Raw genomic sequence first — 19704 nt, 5'->3', positions numbered from 1 at the left:
ATAATAAAAAAGTCTTATAAAAGATTTAAAAAATACCACATCGAAGCAACGGCGATTTGTGCAATGTTGTTTTCTTTGATTAAAAAAAAAAAAGAAATATAAACCTTAATAGAACAATATAAATAAAGATAACTAAGCAGCTTTTTGATTAACTCTCACAATTATTATGAATATATAAATTGAATTTTTAAATAACTGTAGATCTACGTTAAAACTATGGTTTAAAGATTGGTCTACTCAGTTTGATTATGGTGAATAGCACAGTGTGTACACACCCAATAATCCCTCCTCTCGCGCTCTCTTGCGAAACCAACAGCAACAGGTAAACTGCGATCAGGTTCATGTCCAGGTGTGCACTTTTGCTTTCTGAGTGTACCCGCGATCGGTCGCATCGAACTGTCGTGTCAGTGTAGCGCGCGTACCCGTGAACACACATCGATTGTGCATGATCGAGGCTTCGTAGTGCGTAAAACCTGTTGTAGGCACCGTGTGCGACGTAAAAAGATCAGTTAACGTATTCCGTTTAACGAAGTTGCTGTGCGATGAAGTTGGCTATCTTCATTTGATGAAAATCAACTGTGTCAAGAGGATCGAGATTGCAGCGTTACCAAACCCGATCGATGTTGGTTGGTTGGGTTCAAGGCGGATTGGAATCGGACAGCTGCAAACACAACTACTGCATTGACACCGTGAAAGAAAAGTGGACGTCGTGACACGATTATCGTACGCGAGTGGTGAATGTCGTATTATTTAACAGTGGCAAGGCGTAAAGTTTCAACCCCAAGCTGGTGTGATACGTTAATATTTTAGTGGCATTTCATCGCAACCATGGAGGTGGCGTGGCGTTTCCGGATCATATTTGTGATGGCCTTCGTAGTGATTATATTCGGTGATCTGCTTGGATACGGAGGGGCACGCAAAGAACCCAAAGATAAATCACTCCTATCAGGCTTCACGGAGGTCGAGACAGATTCGGCCAAGATGATCTCTACCGGCAAAGAACCAACCTCGAGTGCTCAGACCCGTACCAGTGCTTCCAACGGTAGGAGACAAGAGCTTCAACACGTGTTATCACAAAGCATTACACACCGGGACGTGCTTTAGAATATGGTTAATGAATGAGATTTGTGTGTTTGTTTTTGGTATGTTTCGCAGACATCGGTGGCAATGTTGATGGTGACTTCGAACAGGACCCAGAAACGGCCGGTCTCTCGTCGGCAGAGCTGGCGGCACGCAAGGAGAAGCTGAAAAACTCACTACGGGAAGCGTGTCTTCCGAAGCTGCTGTGCGAGATGGCCGCCAAGCCAAACTACTCACTAAACGTCCGTGAACGGGATCTGCTCTCACTGATAAGGTAGGCAGGATGCTGACGAAGCTTTGCGTCAAACTCCGCTCGTTTCGTGCGTGCGTTCGTGAACTCGCATCGGTTCGCTGTGGGTCATTGAAATGGAAACCAGTTTTGACTTCTTCCCAACCGGCGCGTAACCGCAGCCCACCGAAGCCCCTTCGGAACTGGAAGTGAAAGGGAAGTTGCGCATGCGTACAGTACCCTGAGCGATCGTTTACACACCCCAGCAACTGCATCGGAACGGTTCAATAACATTTCGCTTCACCAGTGGATGCAATGAAGAAGCCGGTTGGTAGCAGATTTCTCTGCATTGCCATGTGCTTTGTGTTGACGGTGTGAAAATTAGTTTCCACTGTTGACATGTTGAAACTGATCTAGTTCCACGATTCCAAACCATTCCAATTAACCGCTGGGATAACGATCCCCACCGAGCGTTTGTGTGCGCTGATCGTATCTGTTCGAAAAACTGGAATGATCGCCTGTCGGACGCGTGCTGGAACATTCGAACGCGGAAGCTTCACAATGACGCAGTGAGAAACAAAAGCACAAATTGACGATCACACATCTAGAAGTCTCTTCCAACAACACCAATGCCCAGCCATACACGAAACTGGTACAAAGAACGCCCTTTTCTAGAAGTTTGTGCAACCGCGTTCGCCCGCAGGTCTTCGGCACGTGTGTGAATAATATGAACGTAGTGGCATTATGAGCGTGGAACCGAGCATGACGCAGCGATCTTCGGTTGACTCAAAACATACACAATACTGGTGCTTTCGCTAACGGCTCAGGTTTGCGAACGTTTGTTACGCTGTAACCGTAACCACTGCCGTGACTTGTGGATGGCTTCATTGCCATCCCTCGCTTGGGGATGCTGAATACAGTGTTACCAGCATCTTATTGTAGCGTATCGTTTCCACCGGCATGTCACCGGACACTCAATATTACATCATCGACCCTACCAGGTATCCGACGGAAGAAAGCGAGAAAAGCAATGAACTGGAGAATGATGAAGGGTTTGGCAACTGTAAAAGTAGGTCTCCAGCATGGAAGATGGATGACGATCAATAATTAAGCGAAGCGATTGGATTTGTATGCAAGTGCATGTCTCGATGGTGCCCTGCAGTGTTGATTTCTGCTGACCATCGTTGTTGATTTTTGGCTCAGTAACCTTGAGCGAGGTGAAAGTGAATAATTCCATTGTGTCTGTTTCTCGCAAGAGAAGATAAAATAGGTCATTGCCGCGTTAAATTCGCTTTTCTCTTTAAAATAATTACGAAATACAGTTAAACATACTATCGAAAACGGGGTTCGTGTCTTAGTGCCCTAGCATGTCGTTCAGGTCTAAATCTTTGCTAATTAATCTCGTAAAAGAGCAATCGCACACATTATCCACTAAAATATCCACTCGAGACACAAAAACGTTCACATACACCCAGATTTCATATAGTGGTATCCGTGTGGGTTTAAACTTCAATCGATCGAGGTCAGCCACTCTACGATCAGTTCGTAGGACGGTGGTGCAGTCAACTCGGAGGGAGGGCAGGTTGCTTGTTGTTGTTTTGCTAACCCCCTCCACACTCTGCAGCAGTCGTTGTGTTGTTACGCATTTCGAGCGACAATTCATTCGAGCACTGTGAGCGGATCGACGATTACAGCGCTTTACATTAGACCAGCGCTCACTACTCGCTCTCGTCCACTCACCGGGGGCTTAGGGGTTTTGGATTTGACCACCGCGAATCCACCGTCTGTAATTGAGCGGTTTGTACGCAAAGCGTTGTGCCGCGAAAATAAAGCCACCCGGTCGGCTTCCACCATAGGTCACTCTCTTCAAAACGCGCACGGAATGACAATCAGAATGGCGTTTTTTTGTTATTGTTTTGGCAGCTGGTTGGTGGTCCCTACGCCACAACTCTTGCGGTGACCATCGAATACTAACTCCCATCGTGAGGCAATGCAATGTGCGTACACATTTGCAACGGTTGAGTAACGCACGGTCAAACTTTCGTCCGAGGTACGCGCCTTCTTTGCACTCGCGGTTTCGTTTCCGCTCCAATGGTTCAACGGTGTGTTGCGTAGTTTGCTCCGCGTTTTGAACGAATGCACTTTGACGGATTGCTAATTTTTTACACTGCTTTTGTAAAGAGCACTGCTCTATTTCGCAATGAGCAATGCGAACATTAAATGGAATGAATAAATCGTCCACTTGCAGCGTTGGATAAAAGACAACGACACAAATAGACACCCAGTGTAGTTTGAAAAATCAGCAAGCCTTAACGGTTTGGCGGACAGCCATCGCCCTTTTTGCTCTGTTGCAGGCATGTTTTGGCATGATTTCACTGCGTCCAACTGCACTGCTTGATGCCCGCACAGCTTCCTCGCCTTGTTCTACTACCGATTGCTTTCCATCATGGTGAAGCTCGTTCACCTTCAGCGAGAGCTACGCAAAATGTGTCCAATGAAATGTCACGAGTGTCGTGCGTGGTGTTTGCTGAATTTCGATAAGGCGTTAGGCGAGTTGATTTCATTCTCCTGTCACGGCGTTCGTATGTTGGTGTGGTGTTTAATTTTTCTATAACCGATAGTTGACATACTGAAATTTCCATGCAGGGTCGGGCAGGGGTCAGTACAACATTGCGCTTGCCATTCGACTTCATTTGGAAGCGATACTGGGCGAGTACCTCGCAATGGAAGTGTACGCTAAATTTGCAGCTTTTCCAACCTTTTTCACTACATCGTTGACAAATTTAGACGAGAAGAATCACATAAACTTCCGACTTAAGCATACGATTTGCAAGTCCTCAAGGAATGCCCATGAACTGTATTAAATTTCTATGTCGGTGTTGACATGCAAGGCTAAAAGTAATATTATTTATAGATCGTAGCTTGTTGTTGGACATTACAGGCGACGAGCAGAACAAGTAGTGATCTTATAAATTGTCCTAGAAGCAATGATAGATTTATATATTTATTGAGGAACTGCGGTTAACAAAAAATACTATCACAACACGAGACAGATTTGTTGAATATTTGAACCAAAAGCAATACAAGCAATATTTGAACCAAAAGCAATAAAGCAATTTGATTATTGTGAATTATTTTAAGAAAATCGTCTATGGTGTGCTTTATTATTTGGAGCACTGCCTTCAAATACACTGCCACAATAATGCATTTAAAATCTTGCCCTGACACAAACGCACTATACCCAACCACCGAGAGCATCTTTTCCTTGCTCCAAACAATCAGCGCCTCAGCGTGCTGCATTGCATAACAATCCGGTTCGTGCCGTTATGGATTTCACGGTGGCAAGAAATCATCTGTTCGCGGGTGCCTTCGCGTACCAGAAACTGTGCCAGTTGCCACGTGCTTTCGCGACGCAATGTCTCGCAGCGCGTGGGTGGGGGGCGGCTTTTGCTCACTGCCCAGCAACCGATAGCAATCTCGTGCCGGCGGGTGATCCAGCAGCGTCCAGTAAGACCGCTGCCCTATCGTAACGATCAATGATCAGGGCTCCTTTGATCAATAGATATCGAGTAATATTGGCGTATTCAGGCGTATGTTATACGAATCTCCACACTAATGTTTCTGTATACGATGTTTCTTCCCTCTGGCAGGTCTACCACCTTATCACTGACGATGGCTGTGAGTCCAACGAAATGGCACTTTGCGGCCCACATGGGACAGCTGCTAAGGGACGCAGGTGACGCGCTTGTGACGCCGATCGGATGCTCACACCTTTGGCCAAGCTGTCCGTACAGCTCGAAAAAGCTGCTAAAGCTGACCAATGTGGTGCACCTGAAGTAGCGGTAATGGAAGGAAGCAAAATCGCAAACGATACGCGCCCAGGGCACGATCGTCGAAGTGTTGCGCGTTTTGTTACGTGCGACAGGGACCAAGCGTTATTCAGCGTTACGTCACGTTTCGTGATGGGATCAACAAAGTAAGACCAAACAACAACAAAAAATGGAAAGTGAACGTCGTATTATATACTGAGAAGAACGCACACCCAGAAAAGCTCCAGATAGCCACCGCACCTGCATCGATTTACGGACATGATCTTTGAAAGGTTCAATAGTTGAGATAGTCGAGGTGATGTTGGTTATTGCAGCCCAAAAATGAAGATTGCCCACAAATTCCCAAGACACGTGCTTCCGTCAGCAATCAAACGTGCCCACCGCCCGATGCTTTCTTCACCACTGGACCAGAAAATAAAGCTGCGGAACTGATCGTTTTGCTCTCCAGTGGGGTTGGCGTGCGATGCGACTGGAGTCAATTGTTTGCGGGTTAGGCAGTGTATCTCGATTCCGGCTGTTGGCCGGCAGTTTTTCCAGTAACGTTGTATTTTTTCAAACAATGCGCTGTGGATGTGCTATACGTGGATAGGATGTATAGTGTAGAGGGTGATGAAGCTAACAAAAAACTGCCCCCTCGTTGACCTTATACGGTTGATTAGGTTTAGTAGCTGTTGCTCTCGTCGATTGTTACCCACTGCGTTGGTTCGAGGTGCTCCACTATTTTACCGCGCCGCAAATAACCTCACCCGCCCTGACAACATCACTCCCCATTGCTGAACGTATTAAAACGCACATCACATCACAAACTGCCTTCAAATATGTAACAGAGCTACTACGCTGTGAGATTGTAACATTCCAAATGGCGGATCGCTCGTCTTAAGCCATCGTTGCTTCCTGCTTCCGCGTAGGGATCGTACCCGATTGGCAGATGCTGTGCGGCACCGATGAGTGTGATGAGTTTTAACCGCTTAACAGGCCATACGTGCGTATGATTCGATTACCGGACCCCTCCCCGTACACGTGCGGGCTAATTTATGCGTTTATGTGTGAAGAAAACGCGGTACGGTACGAGGTGACTGGATGGATACAGATGTTACATGAGCGCACAACACATCTACACCGCTCGGCACCACGGTGAAACAGTTCGGTGAACCGTAAAATGTGATCGATAAACGTTGTCAAGTGTGAAATAATGGCAACACTGTAATAAATCTCTAGCATAGGTAGGTAGGATATGAATAAATTATCATCCAGCGCTAGGAAAAAAATGCAGAATCCGACCTGGAGGATCAGGTGCAGAATGCGAGAGAAGCCAATAATTAAGTGCACTTAACTTAAGTTTAAAAATATAAATTGAAAAAAAAACCGTTTCGCTTTAAGGGAAATACGAATGGCGGCAATGAACTGTTGACTGTTGTAAATAAATAAACCCCACAATGTTGACCTAGTGTATAATTAAAAATACTCTAGCAGGAGATTATGAGGTACAATGTAACGCGAACTGCGTTATGGATTTTCCATCATATTGAGCCTACTTTCGGCCACCTTCAATAAATACTGATCAAAAAGTGATACATTCTAGTGATGCATCGACCCCTTAGAAGGTGGCAATGGAGTGTTTTATAATTTAAATAGCGGATCAAAAGTGCTTTATCTGAACGAAGGAATAGTTACGGTTTGTAAACAAATAAAATTAAACCGTTCTAGTTAAAGCTTCTTTAGTGAGTCTCAGAAGCTCACTAGAGTGCCATACGTCTCGCCCAGCATTTGAAATATAGTTTGAAATTTAAATTCAAGTTTCATGTTTAAATTCAGTAACTACTGCCATACATTGTCTCCTTTTCTCACATAACACTAGCGTACAAGTCATGTCATCTCATTCTGCCAAAAGTATTCACTTTTCATGCTTTCCATTTCCACGGTACCAGAATCACAGAATCATTTTTTTCACCCGTAGCCCGACATAGCGAAACGCAAAAGTTTTCACTTCAGAAAAGAACCAGCAACGAGCGGAAGATTTATTGCATTCAACAGCTTTCAGCTGTGGCATGTGCATGTGTGCTATCTGCGTAAGCCCATTGCTCTCATTTCCCATGATTCGCCGAAACTTTTTCCACAGACTGTGGGGCTCTGGACTGCTACCATTTCCCGTACGGGACAGCATCGGAACTGCTATCAGCAAGTGCTCTTCAGCTTTGAACGGATTTGGGGCGGAAAGCGCGAATAAAATCTTGCCCGATTAAAGCTTCCGGCAACCGTTTTCCCCAACGAAGGCACGGCTTGGGACACATTGCTTTAGCTTAGCATGATTTACATGCGTTCTTGACTGCACATCTACTCTGTCTCTGTCTCTCTTTTTCTCTCTCTCTATCGACCTCGTTCCCTCTCTCTTTCGTTTCGCCTTTTGCTGTCCTGTGCGAAACGCTTCGCTCTACCCGCAATGACAAATCGGACCAACTCGAACCGTATAAACCCATACACCTTGGCAAACGATGACCCAGATGGTGGTGCCCTTTTGCTTGCTTTTTCCATTCTACCTGGCCACAACCGACGTTTGGTCCTTTGCACGCCGAAAAGCACCCATATCTATCCGATTGCTGCAAATCGTTACCCTAATTCTGGCTGGGCGCACTGTTTGTGTCTCCCGAACGTAGAAAAAGGCAACAAACTTCCAACGCCAGCTTCCGCAGCAAAAGCAAAAGCTTTCGGTTCTGATTCAAAATGTTTACCATCCGTCTTGTTTTAATCCGGCGGTGCTACACTTTATCTGCTGACTGGCTGGATTACATGCGATTTGGAGTTCCGTGCGTCTGGAGTTTCCTGGTGGCAGTCACGCCGAGGACAGTTGTAGCTATTCTTTACCCTTACACCCACTCTTCCCATCTCCCTTCCCACGATACTTGCCAGTAGATACCTGCGTCTACCAGCGAGAAGCTTTTTCTGGTTTTGTTTTCAAAACAATCCTTCCCAACCCGTCCTACACTACCCTTCAGTGTTAAACCAATGCTTCCGGGACGGACTGTTGCTAATTTGTCAGGCGTTTGAACACGCCGGCGGGAAGTAATTTCTCAGCGGTCAACCAACCCGATTGCCCAAAATGCAAACCGAAGCGTGATGGGATGGTGCACAAAAGGGTGCTCTCGGGGTTGGTGTAAAACGGTGGTGTGCAAGCTATCGAAAAACCGAAAGTGGGGCGACTTACCTTGGCAACTATAGCCATTTTTGTTCAGCTCGAATCCCTCCGAGCAGTCGCACTCGTACATGCCATCGTGCAGCTCGTAGCACAATTGCTCACAAGGACTCCCGTGGCCACAACGTCCTGAAAACATAAATGAACGGATGATTACGTATGAGCGATGACAAAAACGGGGATCGGGGAAGGTGTGGCGAGAGCTGGGACATGTGCGGGACAGTTCAACACAGTCACATGCTGGGAAGGACGAAATCAACATCCGAAATGGCATTCACTGAATGGAACGATCGAAACAAAGGAAAACAATCGGCATACAATGAGTAACAAAACAGATACATGTTCATTTTTCCTTCCTTTGGTTTCAGCCGCTATCATGGTGTGAAATAATCGAAAAACGAAATTATGCTTGATGAAGATGATGCCCTAAGCCGTCAATTCATTAAATTGATCACTGTTTTTTATACTTCGATTCACTTCATTGTCTAAATTCGATCGTTATTGTAGCCATATCGTAATTAGAGATAGAGCGACATGATTTCGATCTATTTTCAAACAATCCTATTTGACCACCGGCAATAGTAGCTCAAAAATTCGTTGATAGAAATCCGACATTGTGTAATGATATTGCATACTAACAGGCGGTTTTGTTCTCCAACCTGTGTCGGAAGATTTTTTTTAGTTTTCATTGCTAATGAATTTTATTCTTTTTATTGATACTGTTATACTACATTATCAGGAAAAACAGCTGATATTAATAAAATGATGTATAAAATGTACATTAAAATATCGGTTTCATAATCACCCACTTCGCTGAATCACAATCAATAAAATCTCGGTTTTGTTCTTGAGAATCTTCTACTATAGAAAAACATTGATTTGCTTGTTAATAACACCATCCATATGCATACGAAGCGTCCCGACAAAACGGAAAACAAAATGAAACTTTCAAAAAATATGTCATTTTCTCGTTTTATTGCCACAATTTACCCGATCATCATGGTTACAATTTTTCAACTTTTCCGCTGTTCTGCACCATCAAGGGAGCGCATCAAAGTTACAGTTTGCACTGAAACCAGAGAAACAGTGGGCGCAAATACACACACACACACACACGCAAACACACTTTCCGACCAGCAAATTATTCACGGCATGGTAAGGATCACAACCAACCATTTCTGCTTCCTTACGCCAAAGGCCGGAAACATTGGAGGAAAGGCACTTGTCACCCGGTATTCTTTCGGGGTAGTGCCATCGGCATCGGCAGGCACCGCACCGAAGGTGCAAAGACAATGAAAAACAGCCGGGAAACGCCATTAGTTTCATATTACTTCCTCAGTGTCAGTGGTTGAGTTATAAAATTTAATCAAAAACTTGTTGATATGCAATTAGCTGTCTTCGTTCGTGTGAACGAATGACAGCGAAGGCATATTTCGGAAAAGTCGGAAAACTCGACCGTCCACCCCCGTTGGCCAACCGTCAAAGAAACCTAGTCGTTACAGTTTCCGATGCATTGTGCCGAAGCGAGCATAATGTCGAGCATAGTCTGGTCGTACGATTATGATGCAAGCACGACATTGCCGACGACAGATAGTCGACAAAACAACTCAATGGAACCTAGAGGTACGCTGTATGAACGAGGATATACGACGTTAAAGTGTAGCATTAAGTCACTCATCTTTTTTCATTATATCTGTGTATGTTTCTCCTTTTATGTTGTCTTTTAGTAAAGGAACTTTTACTGATGGTAATGAAACTGGAAAAACATTCTAAAAGCTTTGCTCTGCTTTATCAAAATTAGGATGGTTATTCTTAATTGAAATTCATGCACATCATACTACAACGCACAAAATGATAATAATAAATTCTTTTCCGAATAGCTCTTTTTTTGTCCCGATTTTGTATCAAAATCCGAAAAGTCACTCGGCTCACCAAGGCGGTGCGACATTGGACAAACCTTACAAATTCACCAGTAAACACCTTAGTATTCCACCCCCAAGAAAAGCAACATTTGTCATGCTGCCACGGTGAACGGCGCCGGGATAGCCAAACAACAACGAAAAGATTAATGCTTCTTCGGAAAACGTCGAATATTGAAAGCATTGACAAATCGACGACCTTAATTTTGGTAGATTATGTGCACGAGCATGTTTGTCCGCGATGATGTGTGTGTGTGTGAGTACATGGTAGAATATAAGAAAACCTGAAATGGAAGCACAAAAAGCATAGAGCTTTTTTGTGTTTTTGCTTCAATAGAACACAAATTGATTTCATGATTCAGAGTGCTGCAGTGAAGTGTTTGTCGATTATTTGACGATTATTTGACGCAACATTGCAGCAATCAATCACTGTGCTTTCGTATTAGCGTTAAATAATATGTTCGTTTGGATTAGTGAAATGTGTACATTGCTGCATCAATTAACATGAACACCTTCAAAAGAAACAGCGAATAATATTTGACAGCTAGCAAACCAGAGGAAAACCACCAAAAATAACAAACCATACAGCAGTATCATATGAATAATCCACCCTTGGCTCACAAATGTCCCGCATTCTTGGCTTCGTTGCTCATTCTACTGTTTATTAAGTCGCTCTTGTTTATTTACGAGATTTTCCTTTCCAGAACGGTCATTCATTTTGCTTTCTCAGACGAATCTTAGAACAAATCTACCAGAAGCGTCATTAAGAATGCGACATATAAGAAGCAAACCTACGCTAAGAAGCACCATTTTGATCCTCTGTCAGCGACATGTGTTTGTAGGTGGGTTTTTTCTCATCTCGATCCATCCCGTTTGGCGTTTGGCTCTTCAATTTTTAAGATATTAAACAAACATTTTCTTCGTCCTTCCGTCGAACAGCGGCTCGCGCTTGGTTCAAACGAAAAGGAAACGGTTCGCGTTCCAAATCGCGAGGAGGCTAAATCGGCCAGCCGATCCTCGCAGCTCAGCAGCTCACAGCATAATTCATCCATAATTCATGACATCCCTTTCATTTTCCTGCCGTAGCTCTTCGTTATCAGTGTTGCATGTTTGACGAAACGGATACGAGAAAGCTGAGCTACGGTACGGTTGCTTCACCCGCTCTGGGTGATTACTATTTTCTTCAACTCTGACTTTTCCGCAACATTCTAACCCTGACAAAAAGGGACAATGTTTGTCTTTTTTCTTACGCCTCTGAAAGGTAGCGCTCTGTTCGAAGTCTTTTGATTCGCACAACTGGCAGTGCGCTCCATCTCTTTCGCTTTATAAACCCCTATTCACAGGTCAGATGGTGATGAAGAGGTTCCTCGGTGATTCAGGATAGAACAAGAGCTAGGGCAAGGAATCTAAACCATGCCACTAGACGAAGTAAGGATGACAGTTTTAAAAGAGATTCTACAGGGAATGGTGGGCAAAAATAAAACCCCCTTAATAGGAAAAGGTACAGCATCATGAGATAAAATTGAACCAGATGTACGATGGCCGGGGATGTTGTATCACGAGCCCGGCGTAAAGTCAGCATGCCATTTTGCGCCTCGTCCGCACGGAAAGCGGTCGTGCGGGTACTCCAAAAACCAACCCGTCCCCTTCACGGTGCAGATGAAATCATACAGACGTGCACATAAATCATCATTCACAGTGTGTTCGGCGACGACTTTTTGCCCGTTTTTGACACGAGATATATGTGTGTCGCTCGGAACACAAGAACCGTCGCATGACTTACAACGGTTGGCAACTACTCTCTTCACACACCCGATACCACTAGGATGGGAAGCGCGTAAGGACACCGAACGAACAAGGTGATGCGAAACCCTTACGTGCCGTGTTTAGTGCGGAGTACGTCGTGCTGAAAAGCACCGGTGATGGCGCGGTGGAATCAAAAGTGGGGAATCCTATTAGTGCCGGATTCTAGTTTTCTTTTTATACGGTTGTAAGGAGTGTGAGATTTGTTTTTCTTTTCCAATGCCAACAACTGCGAACAAAATAAGCTTTTCATAACGCGAGGGATGTGTTCGAATCGGTAAAAAGGCAGACGAGTTAGCGTAAAAACCGAAACCGGGACAAAAACAATCTTCAAGTTCAACCTACATTTCGCACACCGTACAAAGGGACCAGGGCTTGAGGGACTTCCCTAATTGTCCCTCGGTGAGCTCGGACACAAAGCAGCGGGTTATTCGTGTGCTTTATACTTTTCGTTTCCATTCCGATGAGCAGAATGTTCAAGAAAATGAGCTTTCGTTTTCTCGTTTGCTCGTTTGCTCGGATCATCATCCGTGGGCTATCTGATGTCACCACCGAATTACCCTTCTATTTATCATGATTTTATCTTCAGTCAACCTTGACTTTGCGGCGGTCTAAAAACTCGTTGGGCGGGAAAATTCCATGCATGGTTCACGTATTTACAATTTTTCGCGCGAGAGAAAGAAATAAAACCGACGCAAAAAACTAAATCGAACTCTCTGAATAGAGTATAGACAGAATAGGATGGTTGCGTTGGTAACTTTCGGTCCAATTTCAGGCCGTATTGTCATGGGTTTAAGGGAGGTGGGTTAGCAATATACGGATCCCGGGGGCTGGCACAATTCCAGCGAAAAGAACATTCCACTTGCCACACTCAGCCGCTTTTTGGCCGGATGATCATTATGAATAAATAAATGTTAAGCACCGAAAATTGCATTAAATATTAAGCCTACGGAACGATTGGGGGCGTTCCAAAGGCAACAAACAATTGCGCGCGCGCGCACGCTCTTAGAACGATAAGAGATCAGCTTCCGGTGAGTGGGACGACCAGGCGGTACAGGCCCACCATGCGTGCAAGGAAAAGCGGTGTGAAAGTTAGACAGCACACGCAGAAAAGGAAACTGCAAACATGAGATCCTTTTTTGGTGATGCTTTATCGCACACCGGGTCGTATTCTTCAAGCGCTCGAGGTACACCATACTGATGCTGACGCTGATGATGATGATGATGAGGGTGACGCTGAATACATATACACCGGCGGTTATCGTCGTAAGCGCAACGATACGTAGAAAATCATAAACCAGATTATCATTTGATCGTTTTGACGATGAGATAAACCTCCTAATTGAACATGTTGCCCACGGGGAACGAGCAAAGAGTACGCAGACAAACATTCAAACCATTAAACGAATTTTTCCTTTTAATACTTGAGATGCTTTAATTTAACATGGAGGATGTTTGTAGAATTGAATATTTGATGAAATACATTATTTGGTTGTGTTGTATTATTTTGTGTGAGAAATTATGTTACTACAGTGCGCATTTCTTGGATGCTTGTTAGTACTTAATGTTAATGCTTTTTCTTTGCTCCCACAGCTAGCTTTTCTAAACGCGCTTCGTAGTACAACTAAGCACAAATCACTTTGGTGATACCAAATCCTCATAAAATCGCCACATATTACTAATAATCATTTATGTACCTCCAAAGAAGTTTCCTTTTGTATTATTTTGCTAGATTTCATTTCATTATATAAAATATAGTCCATGCTACGGGGAGGTTGGTTTTGATTCGCTTCGCTTCGCTTCGGGGTGTGCGAAATAAGTGTTTTTGTCCAGTACTGTATTGTTCTTCAGAATGCACCTTGCATCGCACATGAAACGAGCTTTACCAAACTGCTCGTTTGCTACCAATGCTTTAACCTAATAGCATCCCAACGAAACAAAAGCAGATCGTACTGCAGATTAACGTTGCTTCTATGAAATTATGACTTTTCAAGTTGTTCATTCGCCATTATTCACTATTCTTATCAAACTGGGTCGTCAACTTTCCGATTCTAAGATTTGAATTGACTAGTATTCACATTCACAGACTTGTCAAGCTGAACAGAACATTTACAGCTATGAATGATAACATTTCGCTTATCATTCGTGTACCTTCAAACACTAGCACTTAAGGCGGGTAGCTTATAACAATCACCAAATGATTGGAAACTTGATCTTGGAGAAATAGATTTTGTTAAAAACTAATAAAACCCTCTCTGATTTTAATATGCTGAGAAGGATTCGAACTCCCATACCGTACATACGGGAAGGACAATGGAAGAGCAGCTACAATGTCGAGCTTTACGCGCTAAACAAGCTAATGAGCTCTTTATCGTACAGCGAGTTAAACTCACATGGCGCCGGAGGGCTGGTTATTTCATGAAAATGACACCAAACGACCCTTTTATCAGAGAGAAGTTTTTTTAGGTCAGTTACACGAACAAAGGAGGCGTGGTAGGTTTAAATTAAGATGCATTGATTTCGTTTATGCTTCCGCCGTAAATACGAAAAGGTATTAACAGACCGATAAACAGTTCATGCAAAATTATTTAAAGTTTTACTAAAGCTCAGCACTATTGTACTGATTACTCTACTCTACTCTACTTACTCTGATTGTTAATTTCAAGGCTATTGTCCATATTTTTTAAGATTAAATCATACACAATTTACAATGATTTGAAAAGAATTTCTTCTCCAAACCCTCTCTCCCTCCAAAGTCACCGAGTCCCTGGCGTGTACCCGACCGACGTAACATTTTCGAACAAAACATTAAATGAAGAGCGAATTTACAACATATAATTTCTATTTAGGCTTACATTTTTAATCTGTTTCTTTAAAAATGGTTCTATGTGTATTTGTATTATGTTTTGCACATAAAGAAAGAATTCAGACAGTCAAAGCCTAATGTGATGTCCTCGTTATGCAGATATATCCTACAGGACACCCATTATTTAACACGCAAGTTCGTTGCACAACAAATGAATAAACGATAAAAAGGTCAAAGAGCAAAAATCCTTATTTTACAATCTGTTTGAAACCATCACAATACACCATAGAGTAGGAAGCTCCACTCCATGTTACCCAGCCTTCAAAAGCTTACCGTCCGTATTCACCCTTTCGTACTAAGGGCTAAAAGGAACATCAAAGAAAAAAAAACTTGCATAAACACTATACACTAACAACGATTTGCTTTAGGCGCGTACCATCCCTTCAAGCAGGTCGAAGACGAACGTTTGTTATTCATAGAATACCACGGAAATGTTTTCTAATTTGCCCTCATATCCATTGTAAAGCATCCGCGGCACAAAACCTCCTAATCCGCACACCCATGCCCGATGGTGATGTGTACCGATATGTGTCGGTACGAAACTGGCCTGAAGCGCGGTGAAGGGTCCTTGTTCGTTTGCCATTTTGTTTTTTTTTTGTCTTTCACCACACTTTACTCCTACACGTTCTCTCAAGGCTCAATTGACATTTGAACCTCGGCAGCCGTCAAGTTGTGCAAGAGTAGCCGGCAAGTTTGATATCCCATTCGGTGGAAGTGTTTACTGTGGTTCAGCTTTAAAAAATAAACGAAATGGCGAAAGGGTCCTAGAAGGAGACACAAAGGGGATGGGACAAGAATTTGGATAGGCAAAACGAACGCCGAACGGAAACCTGGCTGGATAGTGAGAATTGCGCAACATGTACATGCACACGAGGGAATTACCATAGATCAAAGGGTACGAAGCTCATGAATAAGAAGGATATGCAAAGGACTTTGCTCTGCACGAAACACTCACTGTGCCAGGAGCACGGTGATGCTTATTGTTCGGCTCGCTGCTGTTTTCTTTCTTTCGTTTCTTCGGGGTAGCTCAACCCACATTGCTACTATCGATGAAGCGTAACGAATGATGTGCCGATAAACTTTCCTCCTACTTCCTGCAAAAGTTTGGCATCTTGCTGCTGCCACTTCGTAATTTAACAAGTGCCATAATTGACCGGACTTTGGAATCGTCACGGGTTTCAGAGGAGCATAACTGGCTTAGTTTATCTTTCGCTGCTGTGGGACGAACTAGCTCCCAATACAAAGTTGCTGCTAACTGACAGGAAGAATGCGATCGGAACAGACATTTTGAGCAGCATTACGCACACCAGACACAGCAAGCCTACGATAAGCCTTTGTCATAGGCGTCATGTTCCACCCGAAAGCGAATCTGTCACAAACAGAATCGACCTCATACATCAGACTACTCTACCACCTTGTACGAACAATGACTGGGAATGAGATGCTTTCAGTAAAGCAGCACGCTAGGCACACACTATTGCTGTGAACCCTTAAACTAAGCGAACCGGCCGCGGTTCCGTTTCATAACACCATTATGCACCATAATGTATGATGCAGTCGTACCGCGGAGAGTTTTTGCAGTGTGCAGAACCCACTAGTGCCAGGGTCGAATGAAAAATCCAACACATTTTTTTACGCAAACCACTCGCTGCACGCTTGCATCAAAGTCGTTCGTTGTACAATCCGCCGATTCTACCCACCTAACACATCCGATCGCGGCAAGTTAAATCCTTTTGCATGCTGTGAAAAGCCCGACACCGACAGAATAGGCTGAACTGTGTTTATCTCCATTTGCGGATGTGTGAGTGTTTTCCTCCACGTTTGTTTTTTTTTTGCTGCTATTTGTCGCTCAGTTTGACGTACTTCCATCTTGAGGCCACTTTATCAAACTCAAAGCCTGTGAGAGATTGGAGCTAGCAACGGATGAAACGAGATGGAAAAAAGAGTAGACGACTGTGCCTTTGCGACAGATGTCGCAGCGTTGGACGGGAAAAGGCAAACTTTGGTCGTCCAACTGCAGAAACATTTTTCCCAATTCAATATTTAGACGCAGAGCTTTTGTGTGCATGCACGTTGCAGAGTGCGGAGCGTGAAGCATACTAAACATATATACACAAAAACACAATGCCTGTGAGCGTTCACTGCGAGCAGCCAGAGCGTTCGCCTACCTTCCCATGCCATGCATCCGTGAACATGTACAACGGAACTCGATTTCCAACCATTTCCTTTGCTAACTTGCTGGATTATTTATTTTGTCCCTGCTCGTTCTCATAAGCCTGCAGTTAGACAAATTCCTCGAAAACGGAGCGGCTCGCAGCTCGAGCAGCAGAGAATACTCAATCGAGTCCAGGGTCCATGGCACTACTGGATGGAATTTAGTTTTCGGGAAAAGTGTCTCGAGTGTGCCAGATGTTGGCATCGTTACAGCGTCGTACGCGGCTTTTCACGCTGGCAGAAGGCACATGCCTTGGACGAAGTAAGCGAAACGATACCACTACCTTTTTAATGTAGCTGCTCCGTCTGCTCATCGAAACTTTCCCGCCCGTTTTCAGAGAGATGGGAGAAACCTTTCCAGCCCGTTTTGCCGGAACCTTCCGGATGTACCCAATGATACGGTGCGATCAAAGACAGCTGTGATGCAATCACAACTGTGCCGTTTAACGTGTTATTGTTCTTGCGCTGTATACAGTTAATGTGGGACGCGCTGGACGTGATCATGAGTTTCATAAGCTTGCAAAGTGCCACGAACCATATCGGATGAATCGGAAGTGTGCAACACATTTGAATAAGGACGATTCTCGTACGCTTTGTGGAAAAGTTAAATAGAACGCCACGCTTACATTGCCGATTGCTTTAAAAACTGTGATACGTGAGAAGAATTCAATAATTTAATTTCATGTAAAGATAACCCATTTAATTGCGCATTGATAACACAACAGAGACCACAGAGCAAAACCGTAAATGTAAGATTTTCGATCATCAAAATTAAGCTATTAGTAGAATAGTACGTGGCTGTTGGAACATTCCTGCCATACTTTTTGGTTCTTATTTTTACTCATTGATTTTTATGATGACAAATAAACACATCCCACAAAGCGGACTGGGCAGATAAATGTTGATACTTTCATTGCAATCGCAAGCGCAAAGTTAAACGAAGTAACTCACGTCGAGCGCTGGTATGATTTCCAATGCACCAGGGAACAGGGCACAGTGTTTCGTTAATCAAGCGCGTGCCTTTTGGGGCAGAAATTGTGCCCCGTAGCATCTTGGTCCCGTGCGGAACGGTCACCATCTGGTCAGCTGAACTTTATCTGCCAGCTGTTGTACGGTTGGCGTTTGGCTTCTCCAGCAGCAGCCCTTTTGCCTAAGCAGTAACTACGTCTTAACTTTTATAGCGCGTACGTGTGTATCGGCAGAAAAAAGGGCTCCCTTAGCCCGAATGGCAGTACCGGCCAGTGGCATCCGACCGGGCACGGTTGCTGAAATCAAACCGGTTGTTCGGATGACTTATTATTTCTGTCCCAAGATAACCGAAATACGTTTCGGTCGATATACGTGCATCTTCCCGCGCAGCTGTCCACTTTCCTTTCCGTTTCTTTCCGCTTCTCTAGACACCAGAAGCAACATATCATAAAACTCGATGTCCCATCGAAAACGATACATTTCGCATGACAACGTGAAGCCACAGCAGTAGTCGTAAACCGGGCAATGAGCAACGAATTCACCTCGATGTCGACTCCCCGTCCAACGGTATGCCGTGTCTGATGGTCACCAATTCTAAGGTGATGCTGGCATGGTTGGGCACATAATCACACACACACACATACATAGGAGATAGCCGGATCCTGTCATGTCCGGTAACCGATTGGAGTGCCATCTTTGGTTTCCAAAGGCTTCGGTCTCATACCACGCTGTTCAGCACAATCGCTGTGTAGTGGGGTAGGTAGTGGGAGTGAGAACAAAAAATACAACCTTCATCAACCGAAAAATCGGAAAATCAGACATCATAGAGCAGATCTGTCGTGCATCGTTTCCGGCACCATCGGCATTCATCCTTGGTACGAAGCAGGATTCGAGCGATTCCGACAGACATGTCCGATGGTGGTCGGCTTTCCTTTTTCCTGGATTAGGATATTTTCATCCCTTTTCCATGCCATTGGGTGCGAGTGGGTTTTTGGGAGCTGACACACATATTGCTTCGTCTTTGCAGTGATGTGAAAGGTATTCCAGATCTTCTACCACACTTGGATGCTTTTCGACGAGTGGTCGAATAGGAATAAGCGACATGAAAAGACACCAAAGCACGACACCGTGCATGAAAAATGTATCATTCGTGGTCACCTGACATGGACGAACCTGGTGCTCTGTGTGTATATATTGCAAAGGCTGGGGAATTTGTCTTTTCCCTTCCTGATTTTGTACTCCAATGTGGTACCGGTGTCGTGCGCTTTTAACTATCAATTGAGTTTCCCTCGCACTACCAAATGATGGAAATTATCCGGTCTCAAACGCCAGAAGGATAACTCAATCCCAGCGTATATCGTGATGTTGCAATAAATGTAGTGTACAGTGTGTATGGTAGCGACTGGGCACTGTGTCCGATGTACCTAATATGATTGAGTTATCCAATTGCAGGCTTTTTGCACTATGCATACAGCGTAAGTGAGCCATTTCCCAGGAGCAGGAGTTTCAATTACATCCAGAGAAACTATTTATTGCACCATGAAGAACACTCAATTAATGCTGTGGATATGAACCGCTTCCCTTTTAAATACGTATGCAACACG

At 44.1% G+C, this 19704-nt stretch overlaps 2 protein-coding genes across 2 annotated transcripts in view; one reads left to right on the top strand and one right to left on the bottom strand.

Moving 5' to 3' along the window:
• The window catches only part of LOC128715359 (uncharacterized), a 108676-nt gene that overhangs the window by 66203 nt on the left and 22769 nt on the right, over window positions 1–19704 (bottom strand). Inside the window, exon 2 of the mRNA XM_053810241.1 lies at window positions 8342–8458. Within this exon, the coding sequence (XP_053666216.1) occupies window positions 8342–8458 (117 nt within the window). The remainder of the gene's footprint in view (window positions 1–8341; window positions 8459–19704) is intronic.
• Window positions 829–5149, top strand: LOC128715362 (uncharacterized). The gene is made up of 3 exons (XM_053810245.1): window positions 829–1042; window positions 1156–1354; window positions 4960–5149. The coding sequence occupies exons 1-3, from the start codon at window positions 829–831 to the stop codon at window positions 5147–5149; spliced, it is 603 nt and encodes a 200-aa protein (XP_053666220.1).

This window comes from Anopheles marshallii, chromosome 3 (assembly GCF_943734725.1).
Source record: "Anopheles marshallii chromosome 3, idAnoMarsDA_429_01, whole genome shotgun sequence".
NCBI classification, from domain to species: Eukaryota; Metazoa; Arthropoda; class Insecta; order Diptera; family Culicidae; genus Anopheles; species Anopheles marshallii.
This window is presented reverse-complemented; position numbering and strand designations above follow the sequence as displayed.

Bases quoted from the DNA above. Each gene is read 5' to 3' on its own strand.
- LOC128715362 (XM_053810245.1), top strand. From the start codon at position 829: ATGGAGGTGGCGTGGCGTTTCCGGATCATATTTGTGATGGCCTTCGTA. The intron at 1,043-1,155 runs GTAGGAGACAAG...TATGTTTCGCAG, and splicing joins CCGTACCAGTGCTTCCAACG to ACATCGGTGGCAATGTTGAT. The intron at 1,355-4,959 runs GTAGGCAGGATG...TCCCTCTGGCAG, and splicing joins GATCTGCTCTCACTGATAAG to GTCTACCACCTTATCACTGA.